The sequence below is a fragment of the Ovis aries genome, chromosome 21 (genome assembly GCF_016772045.2).
Source record: "Ovis aries strain OAR_USU_Benz2616 breed Rambouillet chromosome 21, ARS-UI_Ramb_v3.0, whole genome shotgun sequence".
NCBI lineage: Eukaryota > Metazoa > Chordata > Mammalia > Artiodactyla > Bovidae > Ovis > Ovis aries.
In genome coordinates this window covers 24,895,414-24,918,543 of record NC_056074.1, presented here as the reverse complement: position 1 = coordinate 24,918,543, position 23,130 = coordinate 24,895,414, and the positions used below count along the sequence as shown (strand labels likewise).

Below are 23,130 nucleotides of genomic sequence, written 5' to 3'. Positions count from 1 at the left end.
AGAGGGAGGCTCAAGAGGAAAGATGAATATATAATTGTTATTGATTTGCAATGTTGTATGGGGGAAACCAACACTACATTGTAAAGTGATTATGCCCCAGAAGTCCTTTTGTTTTTGGAACTGGGCATAGACTCCAAGAGATGAGAAAGAAAGTAAATATCAGAACACACGTCACTCTGCCTTGGGGATTAAGAAGAATACTTATTTTAAAATTGTAAACTAGTAGTATATTGTGTCTCAAAAGATCTGTGACACAGAATGGAAAAAAAAAACACCTCATTTCTACTGTCAGGGGGCTCATTAACTTGAAAGGAAATCATGAGGGAGAGAATTATTTTCTGTGCTTTTAATCAATTTTCCCAGAACTACAGGGTATGAAAGACATTCTACTTGAGTTAACTGATTGCTTTGGAGCTTGTTAAGGTGGATATCATCTTTGCAAGTGAAGAAGACCTTCTGGGGAAATTCTCAAATAGAAATTATGGCCTGTCCCATTAGCATGTCAAAGACTGAGGACCACAGTGATGGATACTGTCTTCTTCCTTGTCAGAAACTTTGACCTTCTAAGGACTGTAAGGTAGACGTAGTCCTAAGGTTCAGTGGCAGTGAGGCATCACGGAAAAAGAAAGTGAGTGTTGAGTCACCTATGTCTCAATTCCTTTCAAACCTCAGACTGTATAAATCTAGGGTTCTGGGGCACACCACCTATTTAGTGTTCTTTTCAGCCTTGATCCTGAACAGAGCCTGGAGAGACTGAGGAATGATGTGCAGAGACACTGGGAGTCTACCGGTATTTTTTAAGCACAGAGACAAACAAGAGGAGAAAGGACAGAAAGAAGAAAATGAGGAATCTGAGGGAATAGTCATTACAAGTTTTGTATTTTGGATGCTTTGATGAGTCTCTTTAGACAACCCTGTGGTTATAAAAAGATCCAGCTCTCACTCGGGAAACAGGGAAAGTCCATGAAGGTCCATTGTGAATCTGAGTTTCTGCCCCTGTTCCTACAGATCACGACTGTGTAGTAAATGAATATGGAAAGTGCCTCCTCTGTGACTGAGTTTATCCTTATGGGATTGACAGAACAACCTAAACTCCAGTTACCCCTGTTTTTCCTGTTTCTGCTGAACTACCTGGTCACTGTGGTGGGCAATTTATACTTGATGATTCTAATTTGTCTAAATTCACACCTGCACACCCCCATGTACTTTTTTCTGTTCAGTCTCTCTTTTATTGATCTCTGTTACTCATCTGTCTTTACCCCCCAAATGCTAATGAACTTTATTTCCAAGAGGAATGTCATCTCCTTTATAGGATGTATATCTCAGCTGTTTTTTCTTCTGCTTTTTTGTCAGCTCTGAGTGCTATGTGTTGACAGCCATGGCCTATGATCGCTATGTGGCCATCTGTAAGCCCTTGCTGTACACAATGGTCATGTCCCCTCAGGTGTGTTCTCTGCTGATTTCTGGTTCATATGTGTTGGGGTTTGCTAGAGCCATGGTCCACACAGGGTATATGATACGGCTGGTTTTTTGTGATTCCAACATTATTAGCCATTATATGTGTGACATTCTCCCACTCCTCCAGCTCTCCTGCAGCAGCACTTATGCCAATGAGATTGTGGTTTCTGCTGTTGTGGGGACAGTTGTTATAGTATCTAGCCTCATTATCTTAATTTCTTATGCTTTGATTCTTTTCGATATTCTTCATAGACCATCATCTAAAGGTTTGTCCAAAGCCTTGAGCACCTGTGGGTCCCCTATTACAACAGTTGGTCTGTTCTATGGATTTGTGCTGCTCACTCACGTCAGGTCATCATCTTCTCGTTTTGTGCAGCAGGGAAAATTTTTCTCAGTGCTTTACACTAATGTGGTACCCATGCTGAACCTCTCATTTATAGCCTCAGGAACAAGGATGTCAAAATTGCTGTGAAGAAAACCTTGAAGAGAATCACAAAATGAATGAAACCAGTTATGCTACATTTTCTTTGTTTTTTTTTTTTTTTCTCGCTCCACTGTATCCTCTTCCTCTTATTGTTTTGTCATGCTCTTCATTTGTCTTTCTAATGTCCTTTTGATAGGATTTCATCTCTAATGTCTGATGTCTTTTCTTCTCTTGCCACTTAATGTAACTTGTGGGCCTATTTAACTGGAGAATCATCTTCAGCCCTAAGTGATCCCATAGCAGTTGCAGGGTAGAGACCAATAACCTTTCCCATCTGATGATAACACTATTATTTTCCTTGTGTGTCTATTCATCCAAGGTATGCCATGGAGTAGTATGCAGTCTGACCAATTTTTTTCTTTCTTGATTTCATTACATAGAGCCCTTTCCTGTATCAGTGCTGTCATTACTTACCGTTCCATTAAAACTGAGACATACTGACAAAAATGTGGACATGGTAAAGATGTAAAAATTCCCCAATTTTTTCTGGATTCTTTTAGTAATGGCTCCTGTTCTGTATCTAAGTGTCATATAGGTAAAGAAATTGAATACTTTGTTGAACCATAGTTCTTTATTTTGAGGGTACTTGAAAATGAATAAGCTAAATTATTTTGTCCACCTTTCTCAATCCACTCTAATAACATATGCCTCTTTTATTGTATTGGTCAATTGATACACTGTCAAAAAATATAATTGAAATTATCAACTTGCATATCAATGGGTTCTGATAGTGATTAAAAGTTAAACAGTGATATTTTTGACTATAGTATTCATTATCAAATGCAAGGTCAAGATTCATTGTCTAGTTATGTAAGAGCACCTCCCTTTTGCAAAGAAAGATGTGTTTTCCACTTTTCAAAACAAAACAAAAATATTTGACAGAAACATTGTCCTGTTGATATTTATTCTTTTAGTTCATAAACTTAACTCCTTCCCTTTATTAGAGGAAAAATTAAATCTCTAGGAAATAATATGTTTTAGAATTTTATAAATGGTCTTAAAAGATAAGTCTCAAAGGGAACCCTCCTACACTGTTGGTGGGAATGCAAACTAGTACAGCCACTATGGAGAACAGTGTGGAGATTCCTTAAAAAATTACAAATAGAACTACCTTATGACCCAGCAATCCCACTGCTGGGCATACACACCGAGGAAACCAGAATTGAAAGAGACACATGTACCCCAATGTTCATTGCAGCACTGTTTATAATAGCCAGGACATGGAAACAACCTAGATGTCCATCAGCAGATGAATGGATAAGAAAGCTGTGGTACATATACACAATGGAGTATTACTCAGCCGTTAAAAAGAATTCATTTGAATCAGTTCTGATGAGATGGATGAAACTGGAGCCGATTATACAGAGTGAAGTAAGCCAGAAAGAAAAACACCAATACAGTATACTAACACATATATATGGAATTTAGGAAGATGGCAATGACGACCCTGTATGCAAGACAGGGAAAGAGACACAGCTGTGTATAACGGACTTTTGGACTCAGAGGGAGAGGGAGAGGGTGGGATGATTTGGGAGAATGACATTCTAACATGTATACTATCATGTGAATTGAATCGCCAGTCTATGTCTGACACAGGATGCAGCATGCTTGGGGCTGGTGCATGGGGATGACCCAGAAAGATGTTCTGGGGAGGGAGGTGGGAGTGGGGTTCATGTTTGGGAATGCATGTAAGAATTAAAGATTTTAAAATTTAAAAAATAAAAAACTAAAAATTAAAAAAAAAAAAAGACCAAAAAAAAAAAAAAAAGATAAGTCTCCTTATCTGATTTTTTGCTAAGGAAATAGTTCTGTGACTTGCTCAGAATCAAACAGCTAAAAATGCAGAGACCACTTTTTGAACCCACTGTTCATCTTGTGAAAAAATGGAAGGAAAGAAACAACTGTGAAGAAAAAGAGGGAACTTCTGGAGAATTGTTTCTGAATGAGCTTGCAAGTAGAAATTTTCCAGTGTGGAGGTATTTCAAAAAGCTAGAAATAGAAATACCATATGTCCCAATAATTCCACTCCAGGGTATATATCTGAAAAATATGAAAACACTAATTCAAAAAGATATTTGTACCCCAATATTCAGCACAGCATTATTTACAGTTGCCAAGATATGGGAGCATCCTAAATCTCCATCAATAGATGAAGGGAAAAGATGTAGTAAATAGATAAAATGGAATATTACTCATCCATCAAAAGAATGAAAACTCCCCATTTACAGCAACATCAATGGACTTGGAAGGTATTATGGTAAGTGGAATAAGTCAGGCAGAAAAAGACAAATATGGTATCACTTATATGTAGAATCTGAAAACTGTAACAAATTAGGGAATAGAACAGGAGAGATAGATTCATTGATATAGAGAACAAATTTATGGTTACCTGTGGGGAGAGGGAAGTGGAGACAGGCAGTATAGGGATAGGTGATGAAGACGTACAAAATATTATGTATAAACTAAGTTATAACAATAGAATGTACAACACAGGACATATAGCAAGATTTTATAATAACTATACTGGAATATAACCTCTAAGAATTGTGAATCTTGTAGCTCATATAATAATGTATATCAAATGTACATCAATAAAAATAGAAAAAATGAATTCTTGATTGGTAATTGATATTTCATTACTAAAACTGGATAGAAAAAATTACATTCCACATACAAGTACACATTTCCATTAAGATTATGATGATATTTTATATGGAAATATTATCTAATAGATAAAATCATCATAATTCTGGTTTGTTGTTGTTCAGTCACTCAGTTGTTTCTGACTCTTTGTGACCCCACTGACTGTAACACCCAAGATTTCCCTGTCCTTCACCATCTCCTGGAGCTTGCTCAAACTCATGTCCATCGAGTTGGTGATGCTATCCAACCACTGTCATCTGTCATCCCCTCTCCTCCTGCCTCCAGTCTTTCCCAGCATCAGGGTCTTTTCTAATGAGTCAACTCTTTTCTAATGAGTCATCACTTTGCATCAGGTGATCAAAGTATTGTATTAAGCTCTGCTTTAAATATGAGTATTTAAATAAATAAGTAAATATGAGTATTTTGAGTTTTTAGATACTTTGTATTAACATGATAATATTGAAAATACCTGTTTCTCTTATTTATTCATCAAACATAACAGCCATACTGAAAAGTTCACTGAACATTCATTTGCTGCTGCTGCTAAGTTGGTTCAATCGTGTCTGGCTGTGTGCAGTCCTATAGATGGCATCACCCCAGGCTCCTCTGTCCCTGGGATTCTCCAGGCAAGAATAATGGAGTGGGTTGCCATTTCCTTCTCCAATGCATAAAAGTGAAAAGTGAAAGTGATGTTGCTCAGTCGTGTCAAACTCTTCGGGACCCCATGGACGGTAGCCTACCAGCCTCCTCCATCCATGGGATTTTCCAGGCAAGCCTACTGGAGTGGGTTGCCACTTCCTTCTCCAGAACATTCATTTATGTTTTGGTAAATAATGAAAACTTCAATTTAATGTCTACTAAGGTCATAAAATATTTCCGCCATAGTTTAGTTCTTGCTTATAGCTATATTTTCCCCAGGTGTATTTGTCCTTGAAAATCTAGCTGAATGATAAGAGATAGGCAAGTTTTAGAAGAACTTATTTAGTCATATGAGGGTGAGTGAACTTTATGCTGTCACTGACTTTTGCTGACTGTCTTTTTACTTGGAGAAATATTTGTGTAAATAAATAGACATATATATAGTTGAAAACTGAGATAACATATATCATAGTTTTGTGAGTTCTTGGTAGTTTCCTTAATGAGATACTTGACAGACATATTTTAGAGTACACAGAGTCATGTACACATTGTACACAAAATATTTTGGAAATAAATTATTAGGTAAGTTTAGACAGCTATATCAGAGAAGGCAATGGCACCCCACTCTAGTACTCTTGCCTGGAAAATCCCTTGGATGGAGGAGCCTGGTAGGCTGTAGTCCATGGGGTCGCTAAGAGTTGGACACAACTTCACTTTCACTTTCACTTTTCACTTTCATGCATTGGAGAAGGAAATGGCAACCCACTCCAGCGTTCTTGCCTGGAGAATCCCTGGGATGGGGGAGCCTGGTGGGCTTCCGTCTATGGGGTCACACAGAGTCAGACATGACTGAAGTGACTTAGCAGCAGCAGCAGCAGCAGACAGCTATATAGGTTGTTCATTCTAAATTTTCTCATGCCAGTTGGATTTACCTCCCTTGATTCCTGTACCTGAAATCTTATATCTGGGCTCTCAGAATATTGTATTAACTCTTTGTGGTTTGTCTAAGACTGCTTTCTTATCATTTTTGAACTACAAACATATTTTCAGGCTGGATTTAATTTTTAAATGCATTTTTACTGAAGTATAACTGATTCACAATATTATTTTCAGGTATACAGCATAGTGATTCAGTGTTTTTACAGATTATATTCCATTAAGATTTATTACTAGATAATGGCTATAATTCCCTGTGCTATAAAATATCTCCTAGTTGCTTATTTTCTTCATACATAGTCATTTATGTTTCTTAATCCTGTACCTCTATTGTTCCCCTCCTCTTTTTGTTACATCTAGTTTGTTTCTTGTTTTTTTTCTTTTCTTTGTGAATTTCTCTCTGTTTTGATGTATACATTTCTTTGTTTTATTTTTAAGATTCCCATATAAGTGGTATCTTATTGTGTATAAAAAAATTATTTCACTAATCATAAAATTGTCTAGATCCATGCATGTACTTGAAAATGGAAAACTTTCATTCTTTATATGGCTGTGTAATATCCCATTGTATGTATATCCATTTGGTTGTTTATGGACACATAGGTGGCTTTCATTTCTTGGCTATTGTAAATAGTGTTGCAATGAATATGGATGTGCATGTTTCTTATTTTGTATTAATGTTTCATTTTCCTCCACATATATACCCCAGTGTGGAATTGCTGGATATGTGGTAATTCAATTTTTACTTTTTTAAACATTAATTTATTTATTTTAGTTGGAAGATTATTACTTTACAATATTGTGGTAGTTTTTGCCATACATTTATGCAAATCAGCCATGGGTGTACATGTGACCCCAATCCTGAACCTCTTTCCACCTGCCTCCCCATACCATCCCTCTAGGTTGTCCCAGTGCACCGGCTTTGAGTGCCCTGTTTTATGCATGAAATTTGTACTAGTAATCTATTTCACATATGGTAATATACATATTTCAGTGCTATTCTCTCAAATCATTCCACCCTCATCTTCTCCCACAGAGTCCAAAAGTCTGCTCTTTATATCTGTGTCTATTTTGCTGTCTTATATATATGGCCATCATGACCATCTTTTTAAATTACATATATATGCATTAGCGTACTGTATTGGTGTTGTTCTTTCTGATTTACTTCACTCTGTATAATAGGCTCCAGTTTCATCCACCTTATTAGAACAAACACAAAAGTGTTCTTTTTGTTAACAGAGTAGTATTTCATTGTGAGTATGTACCACAGCTTTCTTATCCAAATGTCTGCCAATGTACATCTAGGTTGCTTCCATGTCCTAGCTATTGTAAACAGTGCTGCAATGAACATTGGGGTACACGTGTCTCTTTCAATTCTCGTTTCCTCCGTGTATATGCCCAGCCGTGGGATTGCTCAGTCATATGGCAGTTTTATTTCCGGCTTTTTAAGGAATCGCCACACAGTTCTGCATTAGGGCTGTACTAGTCTGAATTCCCCCCAGCAATGTAAGAAGGTTCCCTTTTCTCCACACCCTCTCCAGCAATTATTTTTTGTGGACTTTTATTATTGTTTGTAGATTTTTTGATAGCAGACATTCTGACAGGCGTGAGATGGTACCTCATTGTGGTTTTGATTTGCATTTATCTGATAATGAGTGATGTTGAGCATCTTTTCATGTGTTTGTTAGCCATCTGTATGTCTTCTTTGGAGAAATCTCTGTTTAGTTCTTTGGCCCATTTTTTGATTGGGTCACTTATTTTTCTGGTATTGAGTTGCATGAGCTGTTTGTATATTTTTAGATTAATTCTTTGTCAGTTGCTTCGTTTCCTATTATTTTCTCCCCTTCTGAAGGCTGTCTTTTCACCCTGTTTGTAGTTTCTTTCATTGTGCAAAAGTTTTTAAGTTTAATTAGGTCCCATTTGTTTATTGTTGCTTTTACTTCCATTACTCAGGGAAGTAGGTCATAGAGGATCTTGCTTTGATTTATGTCATAGAGTGTTCTGCCTATATTTTCCTCTAGGAGTTTTATATTTTCTGGTCTTACATTTAGATCTATAATCTATTTTGAGTTTATTTCTGTGTATGGTATTAGAAAGTGTTCTCGTTTAATTCTGTTACAGGTGGTTGATCAGTTTTCCCAGCACCACTTGTTAAAGAGATTGTCTTTTCTCCATTGTATATTTTTTCCTCCTTTATCAAAGATAAGGTGTCTATAGTTGCATGTATTTGTCTCTGGGTTTTGGTTTTGTTCCATGGATCTATATTTCTGTCTGTGTCATTACCATACTATCTTAATGATTATAGCTTTGTAGTATAGTCTACAGTCAGGCAGGGTAATTCCTCCAGGTCCATTCCTTTCTCAAGCTTGATTTGGCTATTCAAGGTTTTTTGTGTTTCCATATAAATTTTGAAATTATTTGTTCTAGTTCTCTGAAAAATACCGTTTTTAGCTTGATAGGGATTACATTGAATCCAAAGATTTCTTTGGGTAGTAAACTCATTTTCACTATATTGATTCTTCCAATCCATGAACATGGTATATTTCTCCATCTATTAGTGTCATCTTTGATTTCTTTCATCAGTGTTTTATAGTTTTCTACATATAGGTCTTTTGTTTCTTTAGGTAAATTTATTCCTAAGTATTTTGTTCTTGTAGTCTCAATGGTGAATGGGATTGTTTCCTTGATTTCTCTTTCTGTTTTCTCATTGTTAGTATATAAGAATGCAAGGGATTTCTTTGTATTAATTTTACATCCTGCAACTTCACTATATTCATTGATTAGCTCCAGTAATTTTCTGGTGGTGTCTTTGGGTTTTCATTGTAGAGGATCATGTCACCTGCAAACTGTGAGAATTTTACTTCTTCTTTTCCAATCTGGATTCCTATTATTTCTTTCTTTTCTCTGATTACTGCCGCTAAAACATACAAAACTATGTTGAAAAATAGTGGTGAGAGTGGACACTCTTTTCTTGTTCCTTACTTTAGGGGGAATGCTTTCAATTTTTCACCATTGAGGATAATGTCTGCTGTGGGTTTCTCTATGTGGCTTTTATTATTTTGAGATATGTTCCTTCTATGCCTGCTTTCTAGAGAGTTTTTGTCATAAATTGATGTTGAATTTTGTCAAAGATTGCCCGTGCATCTATTGGAAGAAATGGACAAATTCTTAGAAAAGTATAACCTTTAAAAACTGAACCAGGAAGAAATAGAAAATCTTAACATACCCATCCTAAGCATGGAAATCAAAACTGTAACCAAAAGTCTCCCAAAACACAAAAGCCCAGTACCAGATGCCTTCACAGTTGAATTCTACCAAAAATTTAGAGAATAACTAACACCTATCCTATTCAAACTCTTCCAGAAAATTTCAGAGGAAGGTAAACTCCCAAACTCATTCTATGAGGCCACCATCACCCTAATACCAAAACCAGAAAAAGATGCCACAAAAAAAGAAAACTACAGGCCAATATCACTGATGAACATAGATGCAAAATCTTCAACAAAATTCTGGCAAACAGAATCCAACAACATATTAAAAAGATCATACATCATGACCAAGTGGGTTTATCCCTGGGATGCAAGGATTCATCAGTATTTGCAAATAAATCAATATGATACACCATGTTAACAATTTTTAGTTTTTTGAAGAACTTCTGTATTGTTTTCCATTGCAGTGAACCAATTTATATTCATACCATTATACAAGGGTTCAATTTCCCCCACATTCTTTCAACATTTACTATTTTTTGTCTTTTTGATGATAGCCATTCTGACAGGTTTGAGGTAATATCTCATGGTTTTGATTTGCATTTCCCAGATGATTTGCAATGGTGAGCATCCTTTTATGCACTTGTTGGCCATCTGTATGCCTTCTTTGGAACAAATGTCTATTTAGTTCTTTCATTCATTTCTTAATTTGGTTACTTTTTTCCTTGATATTGGTTTGTATGAGCTTCATATATATTTTGAATATTAACCACTTGCTGGATATATAATTTGCAAACATTTCCTCCTATTCATTAGACTGACTTTTTATTTTGTTGATAATCACCTTTGCTGTGCTACAGTTTAATATTTAACTAGGTCAAATTTATGCATTTTTAAAAAAATTTCATTTGCCTTAGGAAACACATTGAAAAAAAAATATTGCTACCATTATTGCAGGGAGTGTTCTGCCTATGTTTTCATCTAAAAGCTTCACGACCTCAGACTTTAATTTAGGTTTTCAACCTATTTTGAAGTAATTTTTCACATGGTTTGAGGAAATGTGCTAATCTCATTGCTTTACATGAATTTCTTCAGTTTTCCAGCATCACTTCTTGAAGAGACTGTATTTTGTCCATTGCATATTTTTGACTCCTTGTCATTATTTACTTAAGCATGATTGTGTGAATTTATTACCAGGCCCTCTGTCCTGTTTTACTGATATATGTGTTTGTTTTTGTGCAAGTTCCACACTGTTTATATTGCTCTAGCTTTGTATATAGTAATATAGTATAATCTGAAGTCTGGGAGAGTGATTCATCCAGCTGGTTCCTTTTTCCTAAGATGGCTTTCACAGTTTCAGATCTTCTGTTGTTCCATATTAATTTCATGAAGATTATTTTTAGTTGTTTCATAAATGGTTATTCTTTTAGGAACTGCCTTAAGCTTGTAGATTGTTTTTGGTAAATGGCCATTAATATTAATTCTTCTAATCCATAAATATGTGGGATAATGTTCCATTTCTTTGTATATTCTTCAGTTTTCTTCATCCATGTTTTATATTTTTAGAGTATAGTACTTTGCCCTTTTTGGTAAGTTTATCCCTGGGTAAGTTCTCCTTTGCATGTGCTTTTAAATGGGATTTTTAAGTGTTATTTTTTGAATATTTCATTATTAGTGTATGGAAAAGAAACAGAATTTTACCTATTAACCTTATGCTAATTAACAAATCCAAATTTCTTGCCTTCATTAGTTAGTTCTAATAGCTTCTGAGCAGAGTTAAGGTTTTCTATAAAAGTATCAGGGCATCTGTAAACAGTGACAGTTTTCCTTCTTCTCTTCTAATTTGGATTTTTTTTTTTTCTGTTTCTTATACAATCTGTATGGCTAGATCTTTCAATATTGTGTTACATAGAAATGTAGAGATTGTTCTTTTTCTCTTGTTCCTGATTTTAGAGGAAAGGTTTCCAGCTTTTCACTACTGAGTATGATGAAAGTTGTCTTACATGACCTTTATTATGTTGAAATATATTTCTTCTTTACCTACCATCATGAGAGTTTTTACTATTATTGGATGTTGAATTTTGTGGAATGTGTTTTCTGTATCCATTGAGATGGTCATATGACTTTTATCCTTGCTTTTGTTAATCTGGTGTATCAATGGAAACTTGCTCCAATATTCTTGCTGGAAAAATCCCACGGACAGAGCCTGGCTGGGATGTTACTCAGCCTTTGTTACTCCACAGTAACAAAGAGTCGAACATGACTGAGTGACTAATCACACACAGCCCCCCACACACATCCCACATTGATTTAACTGAGAATATTGAGCCAAACATGCATCCATGGAATAAATTCTACTTAATCATAGTATATAATCTATTTCATGCTTTGTTGAATTCATTTTGCTGTTTTATTGAGGGCTTTTGCATTTACATTCCTCAGAGGTATTGGCCTGTAATTTTTTGAAGTGGCTTTGTTCTGCTTTCAGTATAATGATGGCCTCTTAGAATGAGTCTGAGAGTTTTCCATTCTTTTCAAATTTTTGGAATAGTTTGAAAAAATCTAGGTGTTAGCTCTTCTTCATAGGTTTGGTAGAGTTTCCCCATGAAGCCGTTCGGTCCTGTACTTTTGTTTGCTGGGAGACATTGTTTATTGCAACTTTAATTTTGCTACTAATGATCAGTCGGTTCACATTGTCTCCTTATTTTAGAATCTATCTTTCCTGGTTGAGTGTTTCTAGAAATCGATCCATTTCTTATTGGTTGTCCATTGAGTTGGTCTTCAACAGTTCATGGTATTTGCTGATAATTTTTTGTATCTCTGTGAAGTCAGTTGTTATTTCTCTTTTTTCTTTTTTTTACTTTGTTTATTTGAGTTCTCTTTCCTTTTTTTTTTTTTTTTTTTTTTTTGGTAAGCTTGGCTAACAATTTATCACTTTTTTATATTTAAAAAAGCTAATTCTTTTGTTCATTAACATTTCTGTTTTTTTCTATCAATATTTTATTTATTTCTTCTCTGATCTTTAGCCATGGATTGTTATTCGAGATCTGTTTTGTTTCTTGAGGAGTGCCTGTAATACATATGCAAACATCTGTATAGTTTATTGAGTATAGAAATTAGTTTTGGGTTTATAGATACTTGTCAGCAAAAACAAGACCAGAAGCTGACTGTGGCTCAGATCATGAAATCCTTATTGCCCAATTCAGATGTAAATTGAAGAAAGTAGGGAAAACCACTAGACAATCAAGGTATGACCTAAATAAAAAACCTTGTGATTATACAGTGGAAGTGATAAATAGATTTAAGGGACTAGATCTGATAGACAGAGTGCCTGATGAACTATGGGTGGGGGTTTGTGACATTGTACAGGAGATAGGGATCAAGAGCATCCCCATTGAAAAGAAATGCAAAAAAGCAACATGGCTGTCTGAGGAGGCCTTACAAATAGCTGTGAAAAGAAGAGAAGTGAAACGCAAAGGAGAAAAGGAAAGATATAAGCATCTGAATGCAGAGTTCCAAAGAATAGCAAGGAGAGATAAGAAAGCCTTCCTCAGTGATCAACGCAAAGAAATAGAGGAAAACAACAGAATGGGAAAGACTAGAGATCTCTTCAAAAAAATTAGAGATACCAAGGGAACGTTTCATACAAAGATGGGCATAATAAAGCACAGAAATGGTATGGACCTAACAGAAGCAGAAGATATTAAGAAGAGGTGGCAAGAATACACAGAAGAACTGTACCAAAAAGATCTTCATGACCCAGATAATCACGATGATGTGATCACTCACCTAGAGCCAGACATTCTGGAATGTGAAGTCAAGTGGGCCTTAGAAGACATCACTACAAACAAAGCTAGTGGAGGTGATGGAATTCCAGTTGAGCTATTTCAGTTCTCAAAGATGATGCTTTGAAAGTGCTGCACTCCATATACCAACAAATTTGGAAAACTCAGCAGTGGCCACAGGACTTGAAAAGGTCAGTTTTCATTTCAGTCCCAAAGAAAGGCGATGCCAAGGAATGATCAAACTACTGAACAACTGCACTCATCTCACACGCTAGTAAAGTAATGCTCAAAATTCTCCAAGCCATACATGAACCATGAACTTCCAGGTGTTCAGGCTGATTTTAGGAAAGGCAGAGGAAACAGAGACCAAAGTGTCAACATCTGCTGGATCATCAGAAAAGCAAGAGAGTCCCAGAAAAGCATCTATTTCTGCTTTATTGACTATGCCAAAGCCTTTTACTGTGTGGATCACAATAAACTGTGGAAAATTCTAAAAGAGATGGGAATAGCATACCACCTGACCTGCCATTTGAGAAACCTATATGCAGGTCAGGAAACAACAGTTAGAACTGGACATGGAACAACAGACTGGTTCCAAATAGGAAAAGGAAAACATCAAGGCTGTTTTTTGTCACCCTGCTTATTTAACTTATATGCAGAGTACATCATGAGAAACACTGAGCTGGAAGAAGCACAAGCTGGAATCAAGATTGTAGGGAGAAATATCAATAATCTCAGATATGGAAATGACATCACCGTTATGGCAGAAAGTGAAGTGGAACTAAAAGCCTCTTGATGAAAGTGAAAGAGGAGAGTGAAAAAGTTGGCTTAAAGCTCAACATTCGGAAAACAGAGATCATGGCATCTGTTCCCATCACTTCATGAGAAATAGATGGGCAAACAGTGGAAACAGTGTCAGACTTTATTTTGGCGGGCTCCAAAATCACTGCAGATGGTGATTGCAGCCATGAAATTAAAAGACGCTTACTCCTTGTGAGAAAAGTTATGACCAACCTAGATAGTATATTCAAAAGCAGAGACATTACTTTGCCGACTAAGGTCCATCTAGTCAAGGCTATGGTTTTTCCTGTGGTCATGTATGGATTTGAGAGTTGGACTGTGAAGAAGGCTGAGTGCCTAAGAACTGATGCTTTTGAACTGTGGTGTTGGAGAAGACTCTTGAGAGTTCTTTGGACTTCAAGGAGATCCAACCAGTCCATCTTAAAGGAGACCAGTTCTGGGTGTTCATTGGAAGGTCTGATGCTGGGCCTTAAGCTCCAATACTTTGGCCACCTCATGTGAAGAGCTGACTCACTGGAAAAGACTCTGATTCTGGGAGGGATTGGGGGCAGGAGAAGAAGGGGACGACGGAGGATGAGATGGCTGGATGGCATCACCGACTCAATGCATGTGAGTTTGAGTGAATTCCGGGAGTTGGTGAGGCCTGGCGTGCGGCAGTTCATGGGGTCGCAAAGAGTCGGACACGTCTGAGTGACTGAACTGAACTGAACTGATAGATACTTGTGTCTGAGTCTTAGTACTGTATGGCTACTTTGACCTTATAATAGTCAATTAATCCTTCAAACTAGAGTTTTTATATATAAGACAATGATGCTGATTAAGAAAATATTTATAAGAATAACAAGGGGAAGACTGTTTAATGAATTTAGCAGTGTGTTTGGTTAATGATAATGAATATTGGTACAAATTTCAGTTTCTGCTTATCTCAATTTACTGATTATACTGAGTATCATAATGGCAAAGGCTAACTCTCATTCCATTTATGTTCATTTCTTTCTTGTAATCTAAATGTTCATAGGATTAAATGAATCAGTGAAGTCTCTACGAGCCTCTTTACAAAGATTTAGGCCTTGTGCATTATCTACTCTGAATGGAAGAGAACTGTGCAAGACTTGAAGCTTTGCTGTCAGGCTTCAGTTTCCTTCAGACTTACTGCGCTCCATAGTGTTGAGAGGGTAGCATGCAGGAAGGCTAAGGCTCCCCAAATGGAGAAAATAGCCTGCAAGTGTCAGACATTTTTTGATCTCTTTCTTAAGGGGCAGGAGGAAACAAACTTGTGTTATATTTCCCCCCTTCTCTATAAAAATTTAAAAATAGGTTTTTCTCAAAATACTGTGTTGCCATAATGACACCTGGTTCCACTTGAACTTAACTTTTCTCAAATCTTGAGTTAACCAATGCATTTTTCTTATGGAAATATTTGTCTTAAGCTATGTTAATGTACTATGCATTTACCCCAGACTAAGTCTTCCAGTCTGTTCTGCCTAAAGGCTCAGAACTGACTTGACAAACCAGCATTTTATCCTCATACATTGTTCTCCTAATCCATGTAAAGGAATCTACTTGTATGGTAATCTGCCTTTCTACAAGATTCAAGTCAATCCTTTGATGGCCTGGGATGACTCACCTGGTGGCAAGATTATCTCAAAATACATCTTGTGGATGAGGGGCCTGGTGCCATTCTCTAAGTTTTAAGACATTCTTTTCTTTCGGTAACAGACTGCTAGTAACTACATAACATCCAGCTAAAGACTAGCAGGCGGGTACTCTTTCTGCTCCCTTCTGATGTCTATGTCAAAAGCTTTCTCTATCTCTTTTTATTTTAATAAAACTTTATTACACAAAAGCTCTGAGAGATCATCTCTGGCCCTGACTGAAGTCTTCTCCTCCGGAGGCCAAGAATCCTGGCGTTTTTCGTGGTTCAGCAACAATCTTTCAGTGTCATCCTAGAAATCCAGCAGAGGACTCTGGCTCCAGATGATGTACTTAAAGTGACAATAGAAATTTTATACAGTTACCCTTCTTAAGAAACTGTATTGTTGCAAGAAAGGGGATCCCTTCCAGGGCCAAAAACTGGGCTCTTGTCTAACACTCAGAAATGAATTGTCTGAGGAGACACATGTGCTGACAAAACAAGAAATTTTATTGGGAAAGGGTGCCTGGGTGGAGAACAGTAGGGTAAAGGAACCCAGGAGAACAGCTCTGCCATGTGGCTTGCAGGTTTTATGGTGATGGGATTAGTTTCTGGGTTGTCTTTAGCCAATCATTCTGACTCAGAGTCCTTTCTGCTGGTGCATGCCTTGTTTAGCCAAGATGGATGCCAGAGAGAAGGATTCTGGGAAGTGGTTGGACATGTGGTGTCTCCTTTTGACCTTTCCCGAACTCTTCCTGTTGGTGGTGCCGTATTAGTTCCATGTTCCTTACCAAGACCTGCTGTAATACAACAACTCATGCAAATGGTTACTATGGTGCCTGATCAGGGTGGGCAGTTTCAATTAGTGTGCTTCCCCTAACAGAATCATCAAAACAGTAACATAGATTTGTTTGAAAATGTATATTACATAACATCAGCTATTTTAAGAGCAATATTAAACCTGATAAGTAACAAAAACCACTATCAAAATGTATAACAACAAACTAATACTTTTCTATAATCAAACGTTCAGTTATCTACAGTGTAAAGAGAGAGAAATTCAGGGTTTATAGGTACATCATATTGAAAATAAAGTGGCAAAAGCAATTTTATACAATTACCATTCTCAAAACACTGAATTATCAAAACAGTGACACAAATTTTATTAAGAATGTTATACTGACCATAGTATCAGCCATTTTCAAAACAATACTAAATCTGAGAGATCAAGTACTTAATGTAGAAAACATAGCTCTATTTCTTCCTGAAAGTAACTGACATGCCAGAAAAGAGTTTCAAAATGGCATTAACTCCAAAAAACAAAAAACAAAAAACAAACCACGTCAGAGTCACTGAAGCTACAAAATTTTGCAATTTAAAGTAGATTTGTGATTGGTATTTGATTTGTTATATTCATAATATCTGATATCAAGATCAAACTGCAAGAACCAAGAAAACAACTGATTTACACCATGTTGCCTCTCTTCTGTCCAGAATTTGTTGACACCAGGTATCTTTGGAAGCAGTCGTGAGGGTGGGGACAGAATATATAAGACACTTAAATGCCTATTTAATTAGCAATGGGATAGACAAACAAGATGGCAGAGGAGTACGTGGATGTGGAGAATATGTCTCTCCATGGATACATCTGGAATACACCTTCAGACACAGAAGTACATGCAGAAAACCAGCTGAGAGCAGACAGGAGTATCTGACCAGCAGAACATAATATATAGAACACACAAAACTCGGTAGGACAAAGGAACTAGAGGGAAAAACAGGAGCGTTAGTAGGACTGGGCCTACCCTCCACTGGCGGGGAAACTGAAGCAAGGGTCCGAACCCACACTGGCACAATTGTCTGAGTCAGAGGAGAAACATTTTAAGGCTGAGAGTGAAACAACTGATCTGTGGCAGAGAAAATGGAAAGATAATCAGACAGTCCTTGCCACAGCCATATATACCCTGGACAGGGATGCAAGTCCTCTGGGAGGTGCAGTGGCTGAAAGCTGGGGTTTAGGGATTATGGAGCAATCCTTTGGCTAAGGCTGCTGTTGACTGTGGAGAGACAGATCAAGGGGATGTGAGGGAGGAGATTGTGGTGGGAAATGCCTGTGGAGGAAGACCAGGCAGCCACGGAACCAAGGCAATGTTTCTGAGTCATGCCTAGAGGGTGGAGCCATCACCATAACCTCTCTCTACACAGATGCAAGAAATGGCAGCTGAACAATAGAGAGACTGACTCATCAAACATCTGATGCACTGAACTAAAGAGTAGGAACCCAACCAGGATGCCCCTGTAAGTGCCTGATATGTGATATACTGAATAGGACCCCAGTCAGGTTGGTCCCTCTATGTACCTGATGTGCCAAACAACAGAGAAGGACCCAAGGAAGGAAGCCCTCTAAATGCCTGAATGGGTGGCACTATGGAGAAAGACTAGATAAAGAGGCCTTCTGATCACCATCTACAAGAAGCTCGAAAAAGACCCTGATAGGGCCATAACTCCTGCAACAGAGGCAGTCTGTGTCCCTGCTCACTTGGCGCCGCCAGGGTCCCCACAAGCCAAGCAGCTGTGCCTCCTTCACATTCAAACTTCGCTGAGGCAGAGCTGTGATAGGCAAAAATATTCTTGCGTCTATGCATGCAGGGTCACTTCTGTCATATCCAACTCTTTGCGACCCTGTGGACTGTGGCCTGCCAGGCTGCTTTGTCACAGGGGCTCTCCAGTCAAGAATAATGGTGTGTATTGGCCAATACTGGTTGCCATACTCTTCAGTTCAGTTCAGTTCAGTTCAGTCGCTCAGTCGTGTCCGACTCTCTGCGATCCCATGAATCGCAGCATGCCAGGCCTCCTTGTTCATCACCATCTCCCGGAGTTCACTCAGACTCACGTCCATCGAGTCTGTGATGCCATCCAGCCATCTCATCTTCTGCCGTCCCCTTCTCCTCCTGCCTCCAATCCCTCCCAGCATCAGAGTATTTTCCAATAAGTCAACTCTTCGCATGAGGTGGCCAAAGTACTGGAGCTTCAGCTTTAGCATCATTCTTTCCAAAGAAATCCCAGGATTGATCTCCTTCAGAATGGACTGGTTGGATCTCCTTGGAGTCTAAGGGACTCTCAAGAGTCTTCTCCAACACCACACTTCAAAAGCATCAATTCTTCGGTGCTCAGCCTTCTTCACAGTGCAACTCTCACATCCATATATGACCACTGGAAAAACCATAGCCTTGAGTAGACAGACCTTAGTCGGCAAAGTAATGTCTCTGCTTTTGAATATACTATCTAGGTTGGTCATAACTTTTCTTCCAAGGAGTAAGCGTCTTTTAATTTCATGGCTGCAGTCACCATCTGCGGTGATTTTGGAGCTCAAAAAATAATGTCTGACACTGTTTCTACTGTTTCCCCATCTAGTTCCCATGAAGTGATGGGACCGGATGCCATGATCTGCGTTTTCTGAATGTTGAGCTTTAAGCCAACTTTTTCACTCTCCTCTTTCACTTTCATCAAGAGGCTTTTTAGCTCCTCTTCACTTTCTGCCATAAGGGTGGTGTCATCTGCTCTTCTGGAGCACCATATTTCCTGTTGCCCTAGCTGCCAACTCCCCTGAGTACCTGGTGCTGCGAGAACTCCTGAAACCCAAGCAGCTACACCACCTCCACACCTGACCCTCACTGGGGCAGACCCAACTCCTCCAGGGAAACCGCAGGAGCAAACCCCAATGGACAACCCACATGCAGAGGTGGAAATAAAACCACAATTGAAACCCAGAGCTGGTGAGCTAAGGAAGAAGACCCAAAACATTCCGACCAGCTGTACAAGCTGCAGATTAAATCCACATGATCAACTAAGCAGACTCTTTGTCTATGGAATATAAAAAAGGACATTGAGAGCTCCCACAGAAGAAAACACACTAATTTTGATAGCTGAGGACATTGGAGACAAGAACACATAGGAGCAGGGCCAGAATAGAATCTGAGCTGCCCCACAGCACATCCAGAGACCAGCACAGCATTGGCGGGCATCCTAGGGAGGTGAGGTGGACTATGACTCCCAGTGAGGGAAAGGACTCAGACAGCAGTGACTCAAGAAAATAATTTATTATTCTTATGTTTTGAGTCGTTCTGTAGATTCTTTTGGATTTAAAAATTTTTTTCTTTTCCTTTTCACACCCTGCCCCCCTGCCCCCAGTTGTAGTTGTAGATTTAATTGGCACTATGAAATCTAATTAGGCTTTTGAGGTTTTTTTTTTTGGAGGGGGTCACTTTTTTTTTTTTCTTTTTTAATTGTTGGTAAAAACCTCTGCATCTATGTCAGGCTTTTGCAGTTCTGTTGAGTTTTCCTTTTTTATTTTTTTTTTTTCTGTCTTCTTCCTTTTTTTTCTTTTTTTTCAATGTTTTCTTTTTTTGTTTGTTTTAATTTTTTAAACATATTATGTTTTTTCTATATTTATTCCTTTGTTTGCTTTTCCTACAGTTCTCTTCCCCTAGCAGTTAATCTTTAATGCATATAAATTTTCTTTATCTACCTCTACTTAACTTCGCCTATGTATTCTTTATTCCTTTCTTTCCTTTCCTCTCAACATATTTGTTAGTTTTGTTTTTGTTGCTTTATTGCCCACATGACAACAGCTGATTTTTCAGCAGAAACCTTGCAAGTCAGAAGCGAATGACAGGATATATTTAAAGTACTGAAAGGGAAAAATTTACAATGAAGATTATTGTACCCAGCAAGGATCTCATTCCAAATTGATGGAGAAATCAAACGTTTTTCAGACAAGCAAAGGTTAAGAGAATTCAGTACCTCCAAACCAGCTTTACAACAAATGTTAAGGAGACTTATATCATGAGGAAATGCAAGAGAAGAAAAAGATCTACAAAATCAACCCCAAACAACTAAGAGAATGTCAGTAGGTACATATATATCAATAATTACTTTACATATAAACAGAATAAATGCTTCAACTGAAAGACACAGACTGGCTGATGGATGGATGCAAACCAAGACCCATATATATACAATGTCTGCAAGAAACCCACTTCAGACCTAAAGACACATATAGACTGAAAGTGAGAGTATGGAAAAATATACCTCATGCAAATGGGAAGCAAAAGAAAGCTAGAGTAGCAAACTTCATATCAGACAAAATAGACCTTAAAATAAAGAAGATTGAAAGAGATAAGGAAGGACACTACATAATGATCAAGGGATCAATCCAAGAGGAAGACATAACAATTGTAAATATCTATGTACCCAACATAGGGGCATAAGACACAACACTAGCAGACATAAAAGGAGAAATTGACAGTAACACAATAATAGTAGGAGGCTTTAACATCCCACTCACACCAACAGACAGATCATCATGCAGAAAATTAATAAGGAAACACAAGCCTTAAATGACATATTAGATGAGATGGATCTCATTGATATCTTCAGGACATTCCATCCAAATTCAGAAGACTACACCTTCTTCTCACATGCACATGGAACATTCTCCAGGATAGACAAAATCATGGGTCACCAATCAAACCTCAGTAAATTTAAGAAAATTGAAATCATATCAACCATCTTCTCTGAGCACAATGCTATGAGACTAGATATGTTACAAGAAAAAAAAACTGCAAAAAGCACAAACAAATGGAGATTAAGCAATATTTTTACAGGTTACTGAAGGAATCAAAGAGGAAATAAAAATTCTAGATACAAATGGCAATCAAAATGAGACAATTCAAAACCTATGGAATGCAGCAAAAGCAGTTCTAAGAGGAAAGTTCATAGCAATGCAATCCCACCTGAATAAACAAGAAAAATATCAAATAGACATCCTAACTTTATACCTAGAACAACTATAAAAAGAAGAACCCCAAAATTAGCAGAATGAAAGAAATCATAAAGATCAGAGCAGACTTAATTGAAAAAGAAATTAAAGAAAGAATAATAAAGATTAATTAATTTAAAAGCTGGTTCTTTGAGAAGATTAAGAAAAATGGCAAACATTTAGTCAGACTCATCAAGTAAGAGAGGAGGATCAAACCAACAAAATTAGAAAAGAAAAAGGAGAGGTTACAACAGACAATGCAGAAATACAAACAATTCAGAGGCTATTATGAACAATTATATGGCAATAAAATGGATAACCTGGAAGAAATGGACAGATTCTTAGAAAAGTGCAATCTTCCAAGACTGACCCAGGAAGAAATAGAAATTATGAACAACCCAGTTACAAGCACTGAATTGAAGCTATGATTTAAAAAATCTCCCCAAAAACAAGCCCAGAACCAGATGGTTTCATAGGAGAATTCTATCAAACATTTAGAGAAGAGCTAATGCCTATCCTTCTAAAACTCTTTCAAAAATTACAGAGGAAGCAACAATTTCAAACTCATTCTACGAGGCCACCATCACCCTGATACCAAAACCAGACAAAGACAACACCAAAAAGAAAACTAAAGGCCAATATCATTGATGAACATAGATGCAAAAATCCTCAACAAGATTTTAGCAAGCAGAATTCAGCAACACATCAAAAAGCTCATACACTATGATCAAGTTGGGTTTATTCCAGGAAAGCAAGCATTCTTCAATATACACAAATCAAACAATGTCATACACCACATTAACAAACTGAAAGATAAAAACCATATGATAATCTCAACAGATGCAGAAAAAGCCTTTAATAATATTCAGCACCATTTATGATTAAAACGTCAAAAACGGTCATAGAAGGAACTACCTCAACATAGTAAAGGGCATATATGATATGCCTACAGCAAACTTTATTTTTAGTGGTGAAAAACTGAAAGTATTCCCCTAAGATCAGAAACAAGACAAGGGTGCCCACTTTCACCACTATTATTCAACACATTTCTGGAAGTCCTTGCTACAGCAATCAGAGAAGAAAAAGAAATAAAAGGAATCCAGATCAGAAAAGAAGACATAAAGCTCTCAGTGTTTGCAAATGACATGATACTGTCCATAGAAATCCCTAAAGATAGTATCAGAAAATTACTAGAGCTAATCAGTGAATTTAACAACCTTGCAGGGTATAAAATCAATACACAGAAATCACCTGCATTTCTATATATTAACAATGAATGAAAAATCAGAAAGAAAAATTAAGAAATCAGTCCCATTCACCATCACAACAAAAAGAACAAAATATCCTGGAAGAAACTTACCTAGGAGAACAACAGAACGGTACACAGAAAATTATATGGCACTGAGGAAAGAAATCAAAGACGACATAAACGGTTGGAGAGATATTCCATATTCCTGGGTAGGAAGAATCAATATTGTGAAAATGACTATTTTACCAAAGGCAATCCACAGATTCAATGCAATCACTATAAAATTACCAATGGCATTTTAACGGAACTAGAACAAAAATTTTCACAATTCATATGGAAGAACAAAACCCCCAAAAGCCAAAGCAATCTTGAGAAAGAAGAATGGATGGATCAACCTTCCTGACTTCAGATTATACTATACTACAAAGCTGCAGTCATCAAGGCCAGATAGTACCAGCACAAAAACAGAAAT

At 37.3% G+C, this 23,130-nt stretch overlaps 1 protein-coding gene across 1 annotated transcript; it reads left to right on the top strand.

The window, feature by feature from the left end:
* The first annotated feature begins 1,002 nt into the window (after positions 1–1,002).
* Positions 1,003–1,959, top strand: LOC114110117 (olfactory receptor 143-like). The gene is given in 3 exon segments (XM_027959815.1): positions 1,003–1,329; positions 1,331–1,880; positions 1,883–1,959. Coding segments are annotated over 3 exon segments (930 nt in total). The 5' UTR covers positions 1,003–1,026.
* Positions 1,960–23,130: the final 21,171 nt, after the last annotated feature.